At 41.1% G+C, this 23107-nt stretch overlaps 1 protein-coding gene across 1 annotated transcript; it reads right to left on the bottom strand.

The window, feature by feature from the left end:
- Window positions 1-7022: 7022 nt before the first annotated feature.
- On the bottom strand, window positions 7023-7148 carry LOC308358530 (thymosin beta-4-like; the record flags this gene model as incomplete). Its single annotated transcript, XM_080828752.1, has 1 exon — window positions 7023-7148. The coding sequence occupies exon 1, from the start codon at window positions 7137-7139 to the stop codon at window positions 7023-7025; it is 117 nt and encodes a 38-aa protein (XP_080684878.1). The 5' UTR covers window positions 7140-7148.
- Between the last annotated feature and the right edge of the window lie 15959 nt (window positions 7149-23107).

Here is a 23107-nt window from a genome sequence, read left to right as displayed (position 1 = left end):
GGGTTAAGCCTCTGCCTTCGGCTCAGGTCATGATCCCAGGGTCCTAGGATCGAGCCCCGCATCGGGCTCTCTACTCAGCGGGGAGCCTGCTTCCCACCCCCACCCCCTGCCTGCCTCTCTGCCTACTTGTGATCTCTGTCAAATAAATAAATAAAATATTTTTTAAAAAAAGTAAACTAATTTCTCCTCTGCTCATTTCCTTCTACTCCTGGAAGGAAGGTTCTGCCTAGCACATCCAGGGTCTTCTCTCCTGGTCAGTCTGTTTCAGTCATGCTCACTAGCTTTTGTTTGTTTGTTGTTGTTGTTGTTTGGTCTTTTAAAAGATTTATTTGTTTGAGAGAGAGAGAGAGACAGTGAGAGAGAGCATGGTGGGGGGTGGGGAGGGAGAATATGGAACTCAATCCCAGGGTCCCAGGATCATGACCTGAGCCTAAGGCAGGCGCCCAACAGACTGAGACACCTAGGCACCCCAGGCTCATTAGTTTTTAAACCTGGTGCAACTTTTTTCAGCTCTCAGCATCCATATCCCATCTTTGGGATTCAGATGGAAGATTGGTTTTTGTAGGGGACAAATACCAGAGTAGAATCTAAATCCAAAATTCATGAAATCCTTGTTGATCAACTGCTATATGCCTATCATTGTACTGGGCACTGGTGAACAAATGGTGAGCCAATATGACCTACTCTTGTTCACATGGGACTTACAACCCATTGGGGGGTGGGGTGTAGAGCCAATTAAAAAAAAAGGGTTGCAAGTGCTATGCGTGGTGCAGGGTACCATGGGAACACAGACGCTGTACCTGACCTAGGAGCTGGGAGATAGGTTTGAGAAATCTTTATAGAGAAAGTTCCTTCTAACTTGAGACCTGAAGGACAAGTCAGAGTTAGGCAATCAAGGAAGAACATTCCAAGCAAAATGAGTAGGACTGGACAGGGCGTGGGGGATGGGCAAGAAAGAATCAGGCATTCAGAAACCTACAAGTGTGTTGATAACACACCCCATGTACTTTTTCTGTAGGTAATCACTTTGCCTGAAGTTTGAGTCTGAAGAAAAAATGACAATGGGCCTTAGCAAGGTCACGAGGTAGAGAAGGTCCCTTGGTGTCTGTTCCTTGGGGTGTAAGGGATGGAGCCATAAAAAACGGCATTGAGGGAGGCTCCAGGTGAATGGAATGGGTGTTATGAAATGTTCTGAATGCTGAGGCAATGGGTGGAGGGACAGTGTGCTGCCAAGTCCAGAAGAAGAGAATAATACTGCGTAGGAAAGTGGACCTGTGCATAGCCAGGAAAAAAAAAAAGACAATTTAGTTTTATATGTTACATTTTAATAATAGTCATTTGTAACTGCATAATGAAATTTGTGAACAAAAGTTCATTTCCAGAAGAATAATCTCCAACTGATATGCAATGCCTCAGTAGGATTTGGCCAGGTTTTAATTTTAGCTTGAATAAATAATGTAAGATACTAGGCTGGGCGAGATAAAAGGAAATCTCTATACTTTCATCTCTCCATGATGGAAATAATAACTACTTTATTTCAAAACAAGTTTCCAATTAGTTTCTGTGAAATATTATTATCCCCTTTTTCCAGATACCGTAGCTCATTTTGAAACTTAATTTTGATAATATATAAACATTTTTAAAAATTACTCTACAGGAATGACAGTTATATTTGGAGAGAGGAATGCCGTTGGGCTATAACTGTATTATTTGGGACTGTTCTAAATAATAGTAAAAATAATGAAAAAGAATTAGTCAAAATATAATCTCTTTCATGGCTATTCATGACCTGCCTTGGACTTATCTTTAGGCCATTTCCTTTAAAATTGTTCAGTGGACTTTTTTTTCTTCAAGACTAGTAATGCTTCACTTAAGGCTATAAGCTTTCTTATCCCCATTTAAAGAGTTGATATTATTTAAATAATCAATGAGCCCATTCAGTAAATACTTGAGTACTAACTATGAACCAGACACTAGGCTGGGTGCTGGGGCTTGTGTAGTGAATCAGGTGGTTATGACATTTGCTTTTGAGGTGCTTAGTTTGGGGGTAGCTGAGAAAGTCTGAGGACTTTTTGAGGGAGAGGTCTTACAGAAATAAAGACCCGCATTTTAATTTGTATTTTGAGTCAGGACTTGGCCCTAATCTATAGATCATATCAGATGGATAAACTGAGGCACAGATTACTCAGTCTCAACCCATTTGTAATGAAGTGGTGATTTCAGTTGAACAGCTGGTCCCCTGATGAGTTCCTTACTCCCCAGACCCCATAAGCTCACTTTCCTATAATTGCAGTGTTCGGTTCACTCTGTTTTTCTTCTCTCAATGCAGAAAGACAGACTGGCGATGCTGTTTTTCAGATGAAGAAAACAAGGCAGGGGAGTTTACCCAAGGCCACTTATCACTTTTATGGAGGAGCCAGCATCACAACTCCTACCCTTTGAGTTTCCAGGCCGTTGCCTAGCTACCAGATCTCCCTGCCTCTTCCACTGCACAGGAGCCGAGCAGGCACTTAATAATCATAATTGATGGTGCTGGCTGAAAAGGAGAGCTCAGAGTGGTTCTGGGGAGTTTGTTTTCACATACCAATGAATTTTATTCTTCTTGTGGTCAATAACCTATACCCATTTGTTTTAGATAGCATCCCTGTCTTGGTCCACCATGAAGCTTTCTTATCTACATTGATGATTTCTCTTTTCTCTTTTTCTCAACTGTTCTTTCTGGGGGAATCCGGTTGCTGTTTACAGGTATCACACACTTTAGAAAAAAGTCTGTCTTAAAAAAAACAATGTCTGGTTTCCCACAGAAGAGCCTCACTATAGCAGTTTTAAGGAATAGAATGCAGTTCAGTGAAAGTTAAATAAATTACATCGGAGAGTAACATTTCTTTTTAAAGTGTTAGCTCCATTAATTATTTAACTATGTTAAAAATATTTGAGCACCCATTTGTCCCAGATACTGGTGGGAATAAAAAGATAAATTTGTTTATCCTTTCAATTGTGATTTATTGAGTGCCTGACACATGCCAAAGACCACACTAATGCTGGAGATCCTGTAGTTTTCCTTGGGTTATGAATACTCCAGCTGGGGGGAGGGGTCAGACAATTTGAAATGATCACATAAGTAGACAACTGCAACTTTCATATGTGCCTCAAAGGAGAAGCACATGATCCTGAGAATGCCCCCTTTGGTAGCTTTAACACCCAGGGGAAGGGATGCTTGAGTTCAGTGCTGATGAATAATAGAGGGAACTAGACAAGTCGGAAGGAAAGAGTGTTTCAGTCAGAGGCAACAATATGTTCAAAGGCCCTGTGGTGGGTGGGAACATGTGCAGTCCAGGAGCCATAAGACTAGTATGGTTGGAATGAAATAAGATGTCAAGAGGAAGCTGGACAGGCAGGTAGAGGCCAGACTGTGCCTGGTACCAGACACCTGTACTGTATTCTCTTATGGCCTCAGTCTGATTTCAGGCAAGGCTATGGTGGACAGTGCCATCAGCATCCACCAGGTCTGTGCTGATCTCATTCCAAGTGTGCCTGGGCTTCTCTGGTCCCCAGGTCTGGGGCGCTCATAGGAGACCACTGGCAGTCACATGTGAGCAGCTCACAAGTGCCAGTGAGTTAGCATCCCCAGGCAACCCCCAATTATTAGTGGAGGAAAGTCAATGGGTGAATGCTTCTCCTCTTTGTCTCTGGCGGACAGTTTTTGAAACACATTCCCCACAGTCCCTCAGAAGTTCCCATTGGATTGATCACAGTTGCTTGTGGTGGTGGTCAGCTTGCTCAGCCATTTCCTCCTTCCCTGTTTGGCTCACTCTCCCTAATCCATGACTCCTGATCCCTGGAGTCACTTCCCAAATGACACAGCACAAGCGAGCTTTTGTATTCTGATGTTTGGGGGGAAGCCAGATAGAATTACCATGTTAAGGAGCTTGGAATTTTGTCTTGTCTTAAACGCAATGGAAGATGATTGTTTTAAACAGGGCGGTGAATTGGGACTTAGTACTTGAAAGAGATCATTTCGGCTGCAGTGTGGAAAATGGATCCGAGCAAGGCAAAGGTACCTGAGAGCAGAGTAGTTCATGGGCTGTAGCAGCCTAGGCAAACGTAGCTGGAGCAATAAAGATGGAAAGAAATAGATCTGAAATATATTCAGGGGCTCTCATTGACAGGACTTGGTGATAGATTGGCTATGGCAAGTGAGGGGCAAGGAAATATTCGAAAAGACTCCTAGGTGTCTGACTTTCTTAGATGAATGGATGATGGTGCTGTTCACTGAGTTGGGGGGTACTCTGGAAGGTCAGGTGTAGGGCAAGGAGTATCAGTTACCGTTCTTCACAAACCTAACACAAACTGGCTTAAACAAAAGTGGGATTAGTTACTAACAGAAATGAGAAAAAAAAAGAAGTCTCAACTGGCTTTAGGCATGACTTGTTCAGGGGCCAAGCAGTGTGACGAGGCTCTGCTTCTCTTGGATACCTTTGGCTGCTTAGGGAAGCTGGACGACCACATTCTCAGACCACATTCTCAGACCATAGAGTATGGGAAGGGGGCTTTTCTCTGCAGGAGCCTGGCTAAGGCAGCACAGTGACTCATTTGCTCTGATTGTATCATGTGCCCAGGGGCCAGGAGACATACTGCTTGGGGAGATGGGACTTGTGGATTGGTTTAGATTAATCACTGCCTGCTCCTGGTTGTGCATGAAGGTGGGGTCATTCTCAGGGAGACTAGGTTGGCCTCCCACTAGGAGTGGGAGGGGTAAAGTTCTTGAGGGAAGTCTGGAAGTTGCAGCTACAGGAAGGGGAAAATGTGTGCTGAGAAGGTGACTCAAAGTTCTCATTCCCAGGGAGAAAGTCCCCGAGTTTTGTTCTGAGTTAAGTGTTTGAGGTTCCTTTAAGACCTTCCGAACACAATGGATGGCAAAGACTTAATTCAGAGGAGAGTTCTGGGTGGGCTATACCTTGGGGGTAATTTGCATAAAAAGAGCCATTGAAACTGAGGAAAGGGATAAAATTAACTGGGAGAGGAGTACAAGCTGAATGGAGAAGAGGACCGAGGAGCAGGTGTTGAAGGATTCCAACACTGAGTTGGAATTCTTCTAGTAAAGGGGAATTGATCTGAAAATAGAAGAAGGAATAAGCAAAGAGGCAGGAAGAAATCTTGGAGGACGGACTCACTGAATAAACAATGAATGTGACACACAGCAGCTGCCTTCTTGGGATTCACAGTCTGGTAACCAAACTCAAGTTCAAAACTGATGTAGAGAGAACTTCAATTTCCCCAAGTTAACGGTTGTATTTGAGGCATGAATCCCAGGCGCATCTGGTGGGAACACAGAGAAGAGAATGGCTAATTATTCTTGGTGGGGAAAGGGATCATGGGAGAAGAGTCTTGAAAGATAAACAAGATTTTGCTATTTGGAGAGTAAAAAAAGCTCAGGTTCAAGTTCAGCTTGCATGAAGGAGTCCGGAAGAAATCAGAACTAAGGGATGACAACCTGAACTAGGAGAACTTTAGGAAATAAGCAAAGACCAAGTAAAAGCACGTTGGCTAAGGAGGAAGAGCTGGGGGGCTCACACAGGTCCTGCTGGTGGATGGTTATTCATCCTGGGGTTTGACGGTATCACGCCATCACTTCAAAAACCAACCCGACTGGCCTTTATCCTAGATTGGCTGGGTGGTTGACATATCATGTTGGTTTTTTTGTTTGTATGGCATAAGAAGGACTCTAAATCTAAAAGGTTTTACGGTAGATATTGACGACTTGTTTTCTGTGACTTCCACAGTGAGGATAGGAATAAATGATTACATTTCAGCAAAGGCAATTTAAGTTAGAATTTGGAAGTGTTTTCTTATCAGTGACATTTATTTTACTTGTCTGCATCAGCCTTACAATTTATAGACTCAGACAATGATAATAACAGCCAAAGAAAGCAAGTCTGTACAATAAACAAGCAAACAAACAAAACAAATAAGTAAAATCATTAAGTTTATTGGGGATGGGAGTGTTAAGGAAATTACATCTGGAGCAATCACCATCACATTTCCAGCTAGCTAAGGACATGTTTCTGAAGGAATTATGATTTAGGGATCCAATTAGCCAGATGGCTTTATGGCACACTTTCCAGGCATTCCAAGGAAGAGGGTAGCTGTGATAGGCACATTAATGGCCTCTCAAAGATGTCCACGTCCTCATTCCTACAACCTGTGAATATATTTCATTATACGACAAGGAAGAATGTAGGTTGCAGGTGAAATTAAGTTTGTTAATCAGCTGACTTTAAGATACAGAGATGGATTATTCCTGGTGGGTCTCATTTTAAAGCATAAAGGTCCTTTCGAAGTAGAAGAAGGCAGAAAAAGAAGTCAGGGAAAGATCTGCAGATGCTGTGCTCCTGGTTTTGAAGATTGAGGTAGGGGCTGTCAACCAAGGAAAGCAGGCAGCGTCCAGAACCTGGAAAAGGCAAGGAAGCAGATTCTCCCCTAGGGCCTCCAAAACAGAAGGTTCTAGCTCTGCTGACACCTTGAGTATAGTCCACTAAAGGTCATTTTGGACATCTGGCCTGCAGATTTGTAAGATAGTAAGTTTCTGAGGTTTTTGTTATTATTATTATTTTTTTTAATTTTTGGCTTCAAAACTTTTTATTTGCATGTGAAAAAAAAAATTGTGCATTCCAATAATTAAAATCATTTTAACCGAAAAGGGGCATGCTCATTAAACCGCATTTTACAGCCTGCGGGGCACCTTGGACCAGCTTGGTTTTCACTCAACATTTCCCTATTGTTCCATCTCGTTTCTTCCTTCACCAACATGCGAGTTCTTTTCCTCCCCTGCCAGCCAGACAGGCAGATGGGAGAGGCAGGCTCAGCCTTTGCTGTCAGTAGTTCTTTGATGTGAAAAGGGGCAGCGCAGTCATTTAAGCTTGATCCAACCTCTTTGCATCTAATGAAGTTGAACAGCTAAGAAAGGTAAAATAAGGCAATGCTTGTGGAATGTACAGTGCATAGCGGTGGTGCACTCCGTGTTAGGATTTACCTGCTTGCTTCTCCTGTTCAATCGTTTCTTTTGAAGGCAGTGGATTTCTGTCCTGTGTTTCCGTCTTCTTCAATTCTGATTTACCGAATCTCTCAATCTTAGCCATATTGGGTTTGTCAGAAATGGTTGCAGAGGAAGAGGAGCGAGGCGCACGAGCTAGCAAAGGCTAGAGGTCTGTGCAGTGGCCGCTGATCTAAATTCGTGTTGTTTTAAGTCAGGTGGCTGAGATGGTCTAATGGACGAAAGACGTGGAGTCAGTTTGCTTCTGGGATAGACAGAAACTTGTTGGAAATAGGGGAGGCCATGGACTCAAGATGTTATTATTATCTCTTGTTGATTTTTAAAACCTTTTATTTTGGGACTTTTAGAAAAGTTACAAAAATAGTGCCAAAAATTCTTGTGTACCCCTTACATAAGTTACCTAAGTGACAGCATTGTAACATTTTTGCTTTATCATCTTCTCTTTATACATAAATATATAAATAAAACATATACTATATAAATACAGTAAATATTCTCTAATATTTCTCTATGTGTGTGTTTATATATTATGTATGTATATGTAATTTTCTTTTTGAACTGTTTGAGAGTCAATTGAAGATATGATGTCCCCCTTTTCCCTAAATACTTCATTGTGCGATTCTTAAAAAACATAATCATTGTACAGTGATCAAAATCAAGAAATTAAAAATAACACAATACTATTAGCCAGTCTAAAAGCTTATTTAAATGTTGCCAGTTGCCCCATTACTGTCCTTCACAGCAAAGAGAATTTTTTTTTTCAGATCCAGGCTCTGACCCAAGATCACATGTTGCATTTGGATCCCATATCATTTGTCTTCTTTCATCTGGAGCAGTGATTCAGTCCGTCTCTGTGTTTCATGATTTCCATATTTTTGAAGGGTACAGGCCAGTCATTTTGTGGACTTTCCCTCAGTATGAGTTTATGTAATGCTCTTGTGTGATTAAGATTCGGGTTGTGGATTTTTGGCAGGAGTACTCAGTAATGGTACCGTGTCCTTCTCTGTGTATCGTATCAGGAGGTACCTGCTTAAGATAATGTTTGCCACATTACTTCACTGTAAAGTTACTATCATTCTCTTTATATTTAATAAGTATCTTATGGGGAGATATTTGAGACAATACAAATATCTTGTTTCTCATAATACTTTCACTCACTAATTTTAGCATCTATGATTCTTGTCTGAAACAAGCAATTCTATGGTGGCTGCATTTAGAGAGTTTCCGATTATTTAAAATTTAAACCTATGTCTCTAAGAGGTAGGGATTTTTAAAACATAACCCCAAAACCTTCATCTCATCTAGAAGCAAATTAATAGTAATTCCTTAATTGCAAATTTTAAAGGCTTTTGTTTTGAGATAATTTTAAACTTAACAGAAGAATTTCAAAAGCAGTATAGAAGGTTACTGTATACCAGAGATTTTCTGTTAAATCTGCAGATCATATTGGGAAGAACTGGCAATTTAATAATGCTGTGTCTTCCATCTATGGATGTGATAATTTTGGATCTTTCTTGTTTTTTTCTTCATTGTTTCATAGTTTTCACCATACAGATCTTGCATATATTCTGTTATATATATACCATGAATGACATATATGAAACTAAATTTCATTTTTGGAGGGCTCTTATAAATGTTATTTTTTAAAAATTTGAATTCTGATTTGTCATTGCCAATATGCAAAATTGACTTTGTATCCTGCAGAGGTGCCAAACTCATACACTAGTTCTAGGGGGTATTTTTGGTGTATATTTTGTGATTTTTCTATATAGACAATCATGTCATAATATGAATGGAGACCATTTTCTTTCTTCTTCTTCAATTTGTAAGCCTTTGATTTTCTTTTGTTGTTTTATTGTGTTGCCTGGAATGTGCCCAGTATGATGCATCCAGTTGGTGTTGAATAGGAGTGGTGAGAAAGGACATCCCTCGCTTGATCTCCGTGAAAAGTGTTCCGTTTTTTGCCATTAAGCATGATGTTTCTTTTTCTTTTTTTCTGTTACCATTGTGAATTATGTTGATTGATTTTCCAATCAGTATTCCTGGGATCAACCCTCCTTGGTTGTGAGGTACTATTCTTTTTATATGTTTGATTTGATTTGCTGTTATTATATTAACTGTTCTCACGGAACTCTCTCACAGGTGTCCATCCAGTGGCATTTACCTCAGGTAAATGAATGGCCACGTCTCTTCTCTCCTTATAGGTATCTGCTTCTTCTTGTGTTTTGGACCAGTTGGTTGCCCTGAGACCTCAGTTTCCATGATTTGAAAAAAAATCATGAATTTCTAGTTGTCTGGCTATTTCTATTATTTTTTTCTGGGTGGTTGTTGTAAGTGCGAATGTATGTTCTATGTAGCTCTCTATCCCTGAGTGGAAACTGAAGGCTCCACAAGTTTTTTCTCACAGTTGTCTGAGTTAGGATCCAGATCAGATTGTGTATGTCCCTTAAGTCTCTTTCGGTGTATATTTTCTTCCTCTTCTTCTGTCTTTTTGTTTTTACTTGCTATTTGTTGCTGTTGTTGTTACTGTTGTCAGAGGTACTGGGTTGTCTGTCTTATAATGTTTCCCATAGTCTGAGTTTTACTGATTGTATCCCTGTCGTATGACTTAATACGGTCTTCTGTCTACTGTTCCCCGTAGATTGGTAGTTAGATCTTGAGGCTTCATTAGAATCAGGTTTCTTTTTCCTTGAAAATTCATAATCTGGATATTTTGTGTGTGTGTGTCTGATTTATCTGCTGTTGATGTTCAAGGCCCACCTTTATTAATTCATTAAGGATTTTTATTTTATTTTATTATTTTTTAAAGATTTTATTTGTCTATTTGTCAGAGAGAGAGAGAGAGAGAGAGAGAGAGAGTGCACAAGTAGGGGGAGCTGCAGGCAGAGGGAGAAGCAGGCTCCCCTCTGAGCAAGGAGCCCGATGCAGAACTCAATTCCAAGACCCTGGGATCATGACCTGAACCGAAGGCAAACACTTAACCAACTGAGCCACCCAGGTGTCCCTATTTAATTTTTTTTTAAAAAGATTTTACTTATTTATTTGTTGGAGAGAGAGCACACACACACACACACACACACACACACAAGCAGGGGAGTGGCAGGCAGAGGGAGAGGGAGAGGCAGGGTCCCCACTGAGCAAAGAGCCTGAGGGGGGACTCCATTTCAGGACCCTGGGATCGTGACCTGAGCCGAAGGCAGACGCTTAACCCACTGAGCTACCCAGGTGTCCCTCATGAGGGCTTTTAAAAAGCCCCCCCAACTTTTAAAAATTGTTATGAAGATTCAGTAAAAATCTGAAATGCAAATTCTGTAATGAAGATAAGGGCAATGAGGCTCAGAGGGGCTAAGTGACTGTACTAAGTCGATACAGCCAGTTTGTAGAAGTTGTAGCCAAGCTGGAGCCTGTCTTTTAGGAGCGCAAGCCCTATTTGCTTTCTGTAAGCATATTGCCTCTCGAGACACTGCATTATTAAGCAATAGGAGGATCAATTTTCCATCCCTAGGTACATGAGACGTATTCATCTCTTTTAGGAAGATTGAATTCTGTTTTGCTTAGAGGCATAGGACCATACCAAATGATTATTCAAAGAAAATTTTCCCCTCAAGTTCTGGGTTACATCCCTTTTTATGGATACAATGAAAAATTTTTTTTCATGCTAATTCTAGTGTCTAGAGTGGTGTCTCAACTCGACTCTGAATCCTGAGCACATTTGGTCCTTCTGTTTGCTCCTCCAGTGCTACAGAATAAAAGACAACAAAACAAACAGATGTAGATGAAGTACTACAAAGCAATTTGTTTTTTATACTGCATTCAAGACCTGCTACTAAAATTTCTCTTCAGCTTGGGAAGAGAGAGAGAGGAAAGAGAGAAAAGGGATAATGTTGCAATTGGTTTTTATCTATCGCCTAAATTTTTTATGAGTTTGTATCTAACGTGACATCGTATCTCTCTTGGGGGGCAAGAAATTCCATGAATTATTGGTTAGAGTTTTGTGGAGACAACTAAAGAAAAAGACATTTTTAACTCTATAAAAAATTGATTTGTCATGTTCAAATCAACCAAGGACAGATATCTCTTGACCCAAGCATTCACTTTCCAACACAAGTGGATACACTCATGTAACCGTCCTGGATCATCTGATGCATGAGTGTGATGTTCCTGAGCGTATTGTCCCGAAGCGGACAGAGCTTCCCATTCAGCAGTACTTCCTGAAATCTCTGTAATTTATTAAATTATAATAATAAGGATGATTACTGAAGCAACTTCCAATCTATTTCAAATCTAATTTTTTAAAAGATTTTATTTATTTATTTGAGAGAGTGAGTGAGTAAGAACGCGAGAGGGGCGAGGGTTAGAGGGAGAAGCAGACTCCCTGCTGAGCAGGGAGCCTGATCAGGGACTCACTTGTGGGACTCTGGGATCATGACCTGAGCCCAAGGCAGTCGCTTAACCAACTGAGCCACCCAGGTGCCCCTCACATTCAATTTTTGAATTAAGGAAGGATAAATTTGGCTTAACCTTTTAATCACAGGGTTCTGAGAATCCCCAAGCAGAGGAAAGGCTCTGCCTCCTTTGCTTTTCCCATCCAGACTCAGAAACTCTTAAGTGTGAATAGACTTTTTGGCCTATAGTGAATGTTTTGGCCTGTGTGGGGGCAGATAGAGGTACTGGGATCCTGTCGGACATAGGAGAAAATGGAGCAGAAACCCAAGGAACCTACCTAACTTTGGAAACTGTCAAGAGTCGAGCACAAGGACCAGAGTGAACATATGTAAAAGCAGGAATTAGAGAGCCCTAGAGCTTTTAGAATATTAAGGTAATACAGAGTTGTAATGATTGTCTGGTCTAACCCATTTTGGTGAGATGACTTACCCAAAGTCACAAAATTGTGACTGTCCAAACAGATGTTGAAATTTTGTTCTCTTGAGCTGTTCCTTGAACTTCTCTTCCCCCAGCATCTGAGATTTTTGAAAACCTGGGCATGGAGTTGGCTCTATTGTTGTTTTTTTTTTTTTTTTTTTTTTTAGGATTTTATTTATTTATTTGACAGAGAGAGATCACAAGTAGGCAGAGAGGCAGGCAGAGAGAGAGGGGGAAGCAGGCTCCCTGCTGAGCAGAGAGTCCGATGAGGGGCTCGATCCCAGGACCCTGAGATCATGACCTGAGCCGAAGGCAGCGGCTTAACCCACTGAGCAACCCAGGTGCCCCGGAGTTGGCTCTATTGTTAACTGCATCCGTGATCTTGAGCAAATCACTGGTTGTTACTGAAACTCACTTTCCCCATCTGAAAAATGGGGATAATAATACCTTTCAGGTTGTGGCTGATTAAATGGATTTGGAAGCTCTTTGTAGAAGTAAAGCACATGGAGAGCTTATTAGAGCTGTGGAATCAAGCTAAGTCTAGTTGTATCTACTATTTCCTTAGGAAATTTCATGCTAGATCTAGACTTGACTTCTGGAACACCTCGGTGTGACTCCAAAGTCTATTAATATTTCACACAATAAGAGGTGGTAAGGCGGTCAGCCACCACCTCCGTAACATAATCCCCAAGGTCCCACTTATGGTCTGGAAGAAATCTGGCTCTTGGAAGTTGCTGGAAGGACTATGTGGAGCATCTTCTTTCTGCTGTGAAAAAAAATATATAGTTAATAGATTTCACTACTGTCTACAGGAGTGTTCACCAGGGATCTTTGGAAAGAGTAATCTTCACATTTAGAAGTATTTTCTCATTTTGGATAATGGGATGATGAGGTGAAAAATGATCTTGGCTACTTATGATTCTAAAAAGCCCTCAGACTGAATAATGTTTGGTGAATTAGACATAATGGCAGCAAAGAAATAACTCATTTACTATAAGGTCCACTTAGTTATTTAATCACTTTTACTGTCATACAAATATGCATTCCCATGCAAAGTGGTGAAAAGTTAGTAATGGCACAAAACGCAATTGCATAATGACAGCTCTCTTCTATAAAGGGAAAGCTTCATTCTGGACAGTTCTCACTGAACCAGGACACTTTGTGGTGTGTACATTATAGAGAAGCAGTGACTGGCATCCCTCACTTTGTCCCTAGATTATTATACGTTGTAGAACAGAGAGACAAAAAATTGACAAGTTAGACCTGGATTCTGTTTGTGCTTAAATGAGATCATTAGCGTGAAAATACTTTGGGAGAAACTGGAGTTACTACTGAAATTATTATTGCCTTAAATTTTTAGATAATTTAGGCCAAAGAATAGCATGGACACTATTAGCCACATATTCTGAAAATATCACCAGGAAAACCAGTCCTAGAGTTGTGACAGGCATCAAAATGCCCCATTTGGATTCTGGTGTCACCTGAAATCAGTAGCAAAAAGCACCATTGCCAAACCGTGTCACAGATGCCAGGTGTGCAGGAACTCAGTGACGCGGGGCAGCCATTGAGGAGTGGAGCCATTAGAGGGAGCTACACAGAGACCTTGAAGAATGGGAGGAATTTAAGTAGGGGGAGCGGGAAGACAGATTCCAGGCCTGTTTGTGTTCTGAGAAACTAGTCAAGGATAGCGGCTAGTCATATCCTGGTCAAGGATATGCTTCTAAGTTGGGCCGGTCCTCGTGTTGTATCCTTGCCCTTCTTCTGGGTCCCCAAGGAGTTTTTAACAATGAATCACCGGGAGGATCTTGCTCAAAGATGAGCACCAGTGAGGTTGTGACACAGAAGACGGCCGCAGTGGAGGGTGAAACTTTTCTCTCCTCTCAGTCTCATTAAACTGTAAAGCAAGTGTTCTCTCCTTTAAGGGAGCTGTAGTAATTGCTACCGTCCTCCTGGCTCAGCTCTAATTCTTATCACGAGCTGTGGCAGAGGAGGTATCTGTTAGAGCTATGCTGTCCGATACAAACATAATGCAAGCCATGGATGCAGGCCACATACACAGCTTAAATTTTCTAGGAGCCCCATTAAAAAGCAAAAACAAATCTGATGATGTTATTTTGATATATATTTCATTTGACATCACATATGTAATAATATAAAAATCAATGAGATAATTTACCTTCTTTTTTTTTTTTTTTTTCAAAACTAGTCTTCAAAGTCTGATGTATATTTTACCTTTTGAGCACATCTCAATTCGAACTAGTCATGTTCCAAGAACTCAGCAGCCACGTGTGGCTGGTGGCTACTGTACTGGACACCACAGAATTTTCTACTCCCTTTGGGGAGTGGCTCTGCCTGAGTTCAGTTCTGTATTTGAGGACATTTTCCAAAGTGTTTGGGTGGTGTCAGGGCACCTGTCCATACCTACTGACCCATCCCAGATCAACTCCATGTGATCTAAAAAGTTAAAATATTTACCAGAAGAATTTGTATGGATAATAGTTTTCTTAATTTTGAGTAGAAAAAGGAGTCACAGAAGAAAATGTTAGTAATTTACCACCATTAAAATATAAAACTTTTAGGTAGTGAAAAGGCCAAAATGATCATTAAAGAAGATTTATTGTGAGACAGGTCTTAAAGAATACCCACACCGTATTAAAAAAACTCATTCAGGGGCACCTGGGTGGCTCAATTGGTTGAGCCTCCAACTCTTAAGTTCAGCTCAGGTCATGATCTCAGGATCATGGAACGACGTCCAGGTTAGCCTCCCCACTCAGCGGGGAGTGTGCTTGGGATTTTCTCTTTCTCCCTCTGACCCTCTTCATCAATCAGATGCATGCATGCTCTCTCTGAAATCAATCAAATCAATCAATCTTAAAAAAAAACTTTCAAATATAAGGGATAAAATTAATATTTCATTTGATTTATGAGAGATACAATTTATAGAAGAGTTAAAAAAGAGAGAAAGTATTCAATTTGTTTATTCTTAAAGAAAAGAAAACCAAGCTATCATTAAAACAAGGTAATTCTTTATGCTTATTAGTAAAGCAAAAATGATAGTGCCCAGTGCTGATAAAATTATAGTGAAGACTACGTTGGTAAAATCCTTTTGAAATGCGATATGGCAGAATAGAACTAGAACCTTAAGACGATTCCTTTCTTCTCACCTGTGATTCCATTCCTGGCTGTATATCCTAAGGAAATAATCCACCAAAAGAAAAGAAAGTTTGTGTTTCAGAATGTTTATTTCCACTTGCCTATAATAGTGGAAAATTGGGGGGTAGGTAAGCAAACGATACTAGATCACCTTAACCTATAATTATGCAGCCATTAACGTGGTAATTATAAAGATTACACAGAAAAATTTCTAAGGCATATTAAGTGGAAATGAAGAATGCAAAATTTCAAGTATATTTTGAATACAACAATATGAAACTATATATGTGGACAAAGACCAGAAGGGAGTATATGAAAAAAGATAAAAACTGTGTAAAAGGTGAAGGGATTATGAATGATTTGGTGTCTTTGTTTTACAAATTCCAAGAGGTTGGATCAGGGTAGCAGGGGAGGTTCATATGCATGTATCCCTTCTCCTATCCAAAGTCTCATGAAATATAAGAAATATGAGACAAGAGGTTAAATTTATAATCATCCCTGAAAACCTGAAGGAGCATGAAATGAACTAAGGGCATCTGTGCACTTTGGATGATTCCGAAGTTCAGTATCAAGTTCATCCTTGGTCAAAGATGCAACAGTCTGGTGAGTGGTGTTGATAAGGATGAGGCTAAGCATGTGTGGGGGTGGGGGGGTATGTGAGAAATCTGTGTACCATCTCTAAATTTTGGTGTAAATCTAAAAATACTCTTAAAAAGTCAAGTCTTAAGAAAAAGGAAGTAGAGCTGTGCGTGTAGACATGGGATGGTCTCTAGGAGAGTGTTGCTGAAGGAAGCAGCAAACTGTAGCATAGGTGGTGTGGTCTGATCCACTTCGTGGAAAGAGAGCATTCCCATATGTAAGCCGATCCGTGCAGCGATGAGAGGAAGTGCACCCAACAAGGAGTGTGGAGGGGGTCACTCACGTTCTAAAATACGTAATTTGGGGTGCTTGAATCTTCACAGGATGAACATACCCCCATGTTAATTAGGTAATACAAATTGAAATGACAAAAGAAATGACAAAATTTTTACCAATTTGTTACGTTTTTACTGTTAAGAATATAAAGTAATACTTTTCAATGTATAATGAAAAATGGGAATTTAGAAATCATGAGAGTGCCTGAACATGTCCCTTTACAAAACGCACCTTTCCGTGCTGGCTCACATTTCCACACAGGTTGGGCTACTTTTTGGGAGCCTGGTCTCTGAAAGTAGTTTCTGGTACCTGTCAGGATTTCCTCACCGGCTCCCCAGCCCTGGGCTAGAGCCGAGGGGCCTGTAGGTTCCAGGCGCTGGCTGGCAGTTGGCAGCGTCTGTTCAAAGGCAGGCTGATGTCCTAATCAGAGTGCTTTGCCTGTGGCACTGGCATTTCAGAAACATTGACAGCCGAGGAGAAAGCAGCAGATAAGCAGCATATCACCGGCCAGAATGGGCCTATTTTTCAGATTAAATTGAAACATATGCCCTATTGTGAATTTTAAACAGTATTATTGGGATGTTTGACAGCTCATCCAGGAATATAATATGGTTCTTTTGAGGAGGCAGCAGTTATAATCCAAATCTCAAAATTCCCCTTTATGCACTGGTAAACAAGGGGTTATAGGTATAGCTTCCACATACCTGGGATTGGTGTGTGTGTGTGTGTGTGCGTGCGCACAAGCATGCCTGTGTGTGTGCATGCATACATTCATGTGTGTACATGCATGTCGCTGTGTGTGTAGGCTACAGCCCCAATCTGAAATATTTTATGCTGTTTTCCTTGAGAACCATGAAAATATCCCCCAGAAATAAAATTTTGGCATCCAAGCTACATTGCCAAGGTGATGCTGGGCAAGATCGAGGGGTCATGGGCAGGTGTGCAGGAGATAGCATAGGGAGCAAATTCTGCTGGTGGTTATGCTGGTTAGTGATTTAGAATTTCCACTCTAACCAAGCACCGTCCATCCACCCACTCAGCAAGGACATTTGTTAAAGGAGAAATCCACAAAGACGTAGTAGACTCCTGAATGTAGATAGCAATGTAAGTATCAAACTTCCGTGGAATTTTTTTTTGAAAATGGTTCCTTTACGAGAATCTTTTAAATTTTAATTTAACACAACTTTTAAATAACTGATGTATTTATGGCCATAATTTTGTGTTCTTTTTTTTTTTTAAGATTTTATTAATTTATTTGACAGAGAGAGATCACAAGTAGGCAGAGAGGCAGGTGGAGAGAGAGAGGAAGGGAAGCAGACCCCCTGCTGAACAGAGAGCCAGATGTGGGGCTCAATCCCAGGACCCTGGGGTCATGACCCGAGCCGAAGGCAGAGGCTTTAACCCACTGAGCCACCCAGGTGCCCTGTAATTTTGTGTTCTTGAAGGGAATATCTCAGATCTTCAAGATGTTACCAGTTTATACATCCTATGTAAGATGTGTGGGGTTGAGACAACTGTCAAAGAAGGTGGTGTGTGTGTGTGTGTGTGTGTGTGGTTGTGGTTATGTGTGTGTGTGTGTGTGTGTGTGTGTGTGTGTGTGTGTTTGTGTGTGTGGAGATGGGTATGTGTATGTGTGGTTGTGTATGTATGGTTGTGGGTGGGGGTGTGGTTGTGTGTGTGTGTTAGTGTGGTTGTGTATATGGGGGATGGTTGTCTGTGTGTTGTAGATGTGTGGTTGTGTGTGTGGTGTTGTGTATGTGTGGTGGTGGTGGTGGTGGTGGTGGTATGGGGGGGCGGTGAGGATAGGAAAGTCCAGAATTAGGTACGAACCACAGTGAGAACCTCCTTTTTTTTCTTTCCTCCTTTCCCCCGTCTTCCTTTTCTCTCTTTTCCTTGCTATTTGTGCCTTCTCTTTTTCCCTTTCCCATTTTATTCTATCTCCCTTTTTCACATCCACTATTTTTTTTCCTTTTCCCTGTCATCTCTTTTATACACAGTTATGGAATTTTTTTTTCCAGTGTTTTATGCCTTTAGAAAGTAGGTTTAGAAGAAAAACTCATGTGAATTACCATAGTGCTTCAAGTCAGGGTTGTTCTGGGAATATATCCCAAGTAGCTCTGACAGAAAACATTGTTAAATAATTAGTAAGTTACATCAATAGGAATCATTATGAAATTTTTTGGAAAGAAAAAAGTACTTTTCATTCCAGAAAAATAATGGTTTTACTGGAATTATCTTTATTTACCTGAATAAAAACTTAAAACATTATAAGAAAATGTAGCATTCAGTAAAGTCTCATATTCCCTGTTCTCAGTTTATTTTTCTCTCAAGTAATATCTGAATTCAATTGTGACATTAAATTCTCAAAGTTTACTTATGTGTGATTGGTGCCTTTTTTGAGATTTTGTTACTGGTTTAAAGTAACAGAAAGTATTTGGTGTAAGTAGATTTTAACTGGCAGCTAGAATGGCCTATCGCCTAAAATTCAGTAACTGAATGCCAAACCAGAACATTAGAAGACTGTCTAAACTGATTCAGACAAAGATTTCATTATATGTTAGCGTTTGCGGCTGTTCTCTCCAAAGAGGATGTTGCCCTAGTGGGTTGTGCTCGTTGTTCAGGGGAAAGAAAAAACAAATTGAACTCAAGATTATTAAATTGTCTGACTTTCTGCTTTTTTTTTTTTAAGATTTTATTTTTATTTTATTTTTATTTATTTATTTGACAGACAGAGATCACAAGTAGGCAGAGAGGCAGGCAGAGAGAGATGGGGGGAAGCAGGCTCCCCGCTGAGCAGAGAACCCAATGTGGGGCTTGATCCCAGGACCCTGGAATCATGACCTGAGCTGAAGGCAGAGCCTTTAACCCACTGAGCCACCCAGGCGCCCCTGACCTTCTGCTTTTTATGTGAAATGAGGAGAGTAGTACTACTATCTACTTCGTAGGTACTCATGCTGTTATGAATATGGCATAAGAGATGACGTACGTGAAAAATACCATGTAAATATTAGTTATTGGTCAGTGCTCAGAACAGAGGTCATGATTCCCAGAGGTTTTGCTTTAAGTTTCATGTTTATGTTTCTAAATAATGGTTTGTTCGAGGCAGCCATGAATAGCCATTGAATTGATGAAAACTTGGTATGTTCACTGAGAAATTTCCTGAGAGAATAGTAATATATTCATTCAAAAATTTAAATGTCTGTGGTCATTATCTCTGAAGAGTCCCTGGGACTGTGTGTACTGACGGGAGCTCACGCGTCATGACTCATCTTCACATTCCTGTCCCAGCACCCGGTTCCAGGTTTACGCTCAGTAAATACTGGAAGCGTGACTGGATCTGTGACTCCATCCATGGAAGAGGATGGTGGTCCGGTCCATTACCAAACAGTTAATACCTGGGGATTGAGCACAGAGAGTCCAGAATACTCAAAAAGATCCGTTAAGTCACATGGAAGCCATGGTAGAAACAGGTTTTGGGGTGGCTCCCCTTTTGTCTTTAGCTTCTATAAATTCCCAGATTTTCAGGGCTCTTAGGTTCTTCAAACCCGGCTTTTGGGGGTACCTCACATACCCAGTCCTAAGCTGTTCTCTTCGTACCTTCTTTGTCTTCTCCCTCCCATTCATAACCTCGCCCCACCCCACCGCCATTTGCTCCTCTAACTAGGGACCGATTTCTTCTCCCTATCCTCTGCAGCAGCTTGTCACCCATGCAGTTCCATTTGGCTCCATTCTAGAATGTGCGGTGGTGGTAGTGGCAGTGGTGGCAGCTTTCCGTCCCAACAACTAGACCGTTTCTTTCTTTCTTTTTTTAAAGATTTTATTTATTTATTTTTTAATTAATTAATTAATTAATTTGACAGATCACAAGTAGGCAGAGAGGCAGGCAGAGAGAGGAGGAAGCAGGCTCCCCACTGAGCAGAGAGCCCGATGTAGGACTCATCCCAGGACCCTGAGATCATGACCTGAGCCAAAGGCAGAGACTTTAACCCACTGAGCCACCCAGGCGCCCCAATTAGACCGTTTCTATTGCCAGTGTTCATCTCCTCATGACATGGCCACTCTTTGTTATGATGTTAATAGAGTTTCTGTCTCTTCTCCCACATTGAATCATAATACCAAGTCCCCTTCTGGTACCCAAGCATAATGGGTGCCATGCCCGAGAAGGAGGATAAAGCTGGGATCGGGCTCGAGAGAAGGTAAAGACCATCCCATCACAAATAAATGAATATTAACATTTCAGCACAGAGAATATTCAGTTAAGATCTAAAAATTTGTTCCCTGAACACAAACCACCAGAGCTCATTATTTTCAATGGAAGCTGAAGTTACCAGCACCAGTGAGGTTGGAAGAAAGATCTTTTCTGGAAGCTGAAAGTAAAGAGAATGAGTCATGGTAACAGAGTGAGTTGTGAAAGCGGGCAGAGTGCCAGGTTCATTGGTCAGTAGAGAAGGGGTCAGAAAGCACTGCCCAGTAGAAGTAGGGAAAGGGAGACCATTTTATAGTGCTGACAGCTGGCAGTTGAATTCTCTGATAAAGTTTTTCTTCCTCAAAAGCCTTCCCATGAGCAGCACAGATGGGGTCCTGACTCCACCACTGCGTGGCTGTGGAATCCTAGGCAAGTCTCTAGAGCTCTCTGAATCTGAATTTCTCAACCATAGAATGAAGTGACAGTAATCGATAATATCTGCTCTCCCTCTTTCATGGATTGTTACAAGTATGAAAAGGGACAAAAATAAATGACCCAAAGAGTTCATCAAGGGCTTATCTTAGGTGAGCCAACAGGTCTCACACAGAAAAGGAATTATGGGCCAAAAGCCAGAATTAACGTTCATCTGTAAGTCCCTGCACCAAAAAAATATGCTCTTTTCTAAACTGGAAACTTAACCAGTGTATTTAAAAATGATATCCATTCTAAGCCAGAATTAACGTTCATCTGTAGGTCCCTGCACCAAAAAGTATGCTCTTTTCTAAACTGGAAACTTAACCAGTGTATTTAAAAATGATATCCATTCTAAGCCAGAATTAACGTTCATCTGTAGGTCCCTGCACCAAAAAATATGCTCTTTTCTAAACTGGAAACTTAACCAGTGTATTTAAAAATGATATCCATTCTAAGCCCCTTCAATCCAGAATTGAGCCAATGTGTTTTGTAATTAATATAGATACCCAGCAAAATTGGATTTTTAAAATATTCACATTAACTTTATTAAATTGATATTATATCAGATTCAGGTCTTAGACATTAGCTTGTGATGAAGCATCCTTTTCAGACACTCACTGTTGTTTATGTCAGTGTTTTTAATAGTCTCTTACAAATGCAGCCAGAGTAAACTCATCTCTCAGGACGCCTGCCCTCTTCAGCGTGGGCCCTGGCCATTAGTGCTTAGGAAGCCGGGCTGTGACACAGTCACCATCTCCCTGTTTATTGCTGTCCTTGCCTGTCAGCATTCTGACAGGGCAGCTTTGTCACGCTATGAGCCGGCTCCTTGACTTTAACATGTAGCCACAGTGCCTCACACGAGTCTCCAAACACCTAGAATCTGGCTAATTAGCAAGGCCACCCACACCTCTCCCAACTCCTCCCCTGGAGGTTCCCACAAAGGCCAGCTTTAGAGGGAGGTTAGTGCTAGATTCATAGCTTGCAAACCTGACTCTGATTCTGGCCCCTTGTTATGCAGGGAGAGACCTCAGCATTAAGGAGATGAAAACAGATCTGCCTTTCAGGGAAGATGAGATCCAGAGTTGATGGGCCCAGAGACAGCCAGGTTTGGGCAGGGGCCTGTCAGGGGAAACCAGAAAGGAAGGGGAGGAGGTGCAGGTGGTAACAATTATGACAAGGTTCTGGGGGCAGGAGAAGCAGATAAATGTAATTACCCATAGACTCATAAATGTGGCTATTCTTACTGTAGGACTATGATCCACAAATGGAGGGGCGACCAACAGACTGGACAGTGTGCTGCTTCCATCAGTAATATGTGACTTGATAAGGCTCCTTGGAGGCAAGCTCAAATGGATTTATAGTGAAATATAATCTTATTAGCAATAAAAGGAACCTGGCCATTACTGAGATGCATGCATAATGATCGGTTAAACCTTATGATGATGTACTTAATTCTGATGTGGGAGAGGACATTTTGCCAGGGTATGAAAGAATGTATGACTATATCAAATTGCTTATTTCCCCCTCTTTCAGTTTTGGAGGTGAGAGGATGCTGCGTCCAAGTTAAGGAGCTCATGTTGTTGAAAAGAAGGGGCTATTTCGTTGGTATGAATGGGGTTGGATGGAGTTTCTTTCCACAAATAGACCAACTAATGAAGTCAGTAGCATAAAAAGATACCATCAATAACAGATAGATAGATACAGATAAAATACAGTTAACTCTCAATTGTGTGTGTGTAGCTTACATTTTTATAAGTTAACTTATGGGTAATGAAAACAGGTCTCTCATGGCTGATTACAGATGTGCACAGGATGGAACGCAAAGTTGTTGCTAAATTGGATTAAGCTGCAAAATTCATAATAAAAGCAATTGGTTACTAACAGATCCATTCTTTATTCAACAAATATTAAAGAGCACCTACTGTGTATCATGGACTAGAGAACACAAAAAGATTCTCTAAACTCATGGAATGGAGTGCAGAGTAGAGTTGACCCTACAGGAAAGAGTGCTCAAGAAAATGAGTCTCGGCCCAGTGATTCTCAAAGGGTGATTCCAGATTAACAGCATCATTGTAACATGGAAGCTTGTCTGACATGCAGATTCTCAGCTCAGACCCACTATAGATGGGTTAAATCAGAAGCTCTAGGGGGAGTAGACCAGGAATTTGTGTTTTAACAAGTTCTGCGGGTAACGCTGTTTTTCAAGGTTGACAACCAAGCCACACTGTGCACAGAAGTAATTTTGCAAAACGTAGGTGTGAGTGCTCAGGTATTTCGTTTGGACTGGGTGGTGAGGGAAGGCCTCTCTGAAGAGCGGACATCTAAGTCAAGACCTGAATGTCAGGAAGACCCATCCATGGTTCCAGACAGAGGGAACAGGACCGAGACCCTGTGTTGGGAATGAGCATGGCGCGTTTGAGGAGCAGAAAGGTTGGTGTGTGACTAGAGTGTAGTGGTCAAGC

This window comes from Martes martes, assembly GCF_963455335.1.
Source record: "Martes martes genome assembly, chromosome: 17".
NCBI lineage: Eukaryota > Metazoa > Chordata > Mammalia > Carnivora > Mustelidae > Martes > Martes martes.
This window is presented reverse-complemented; position numbering and strand designations above follow the sequence as displayed.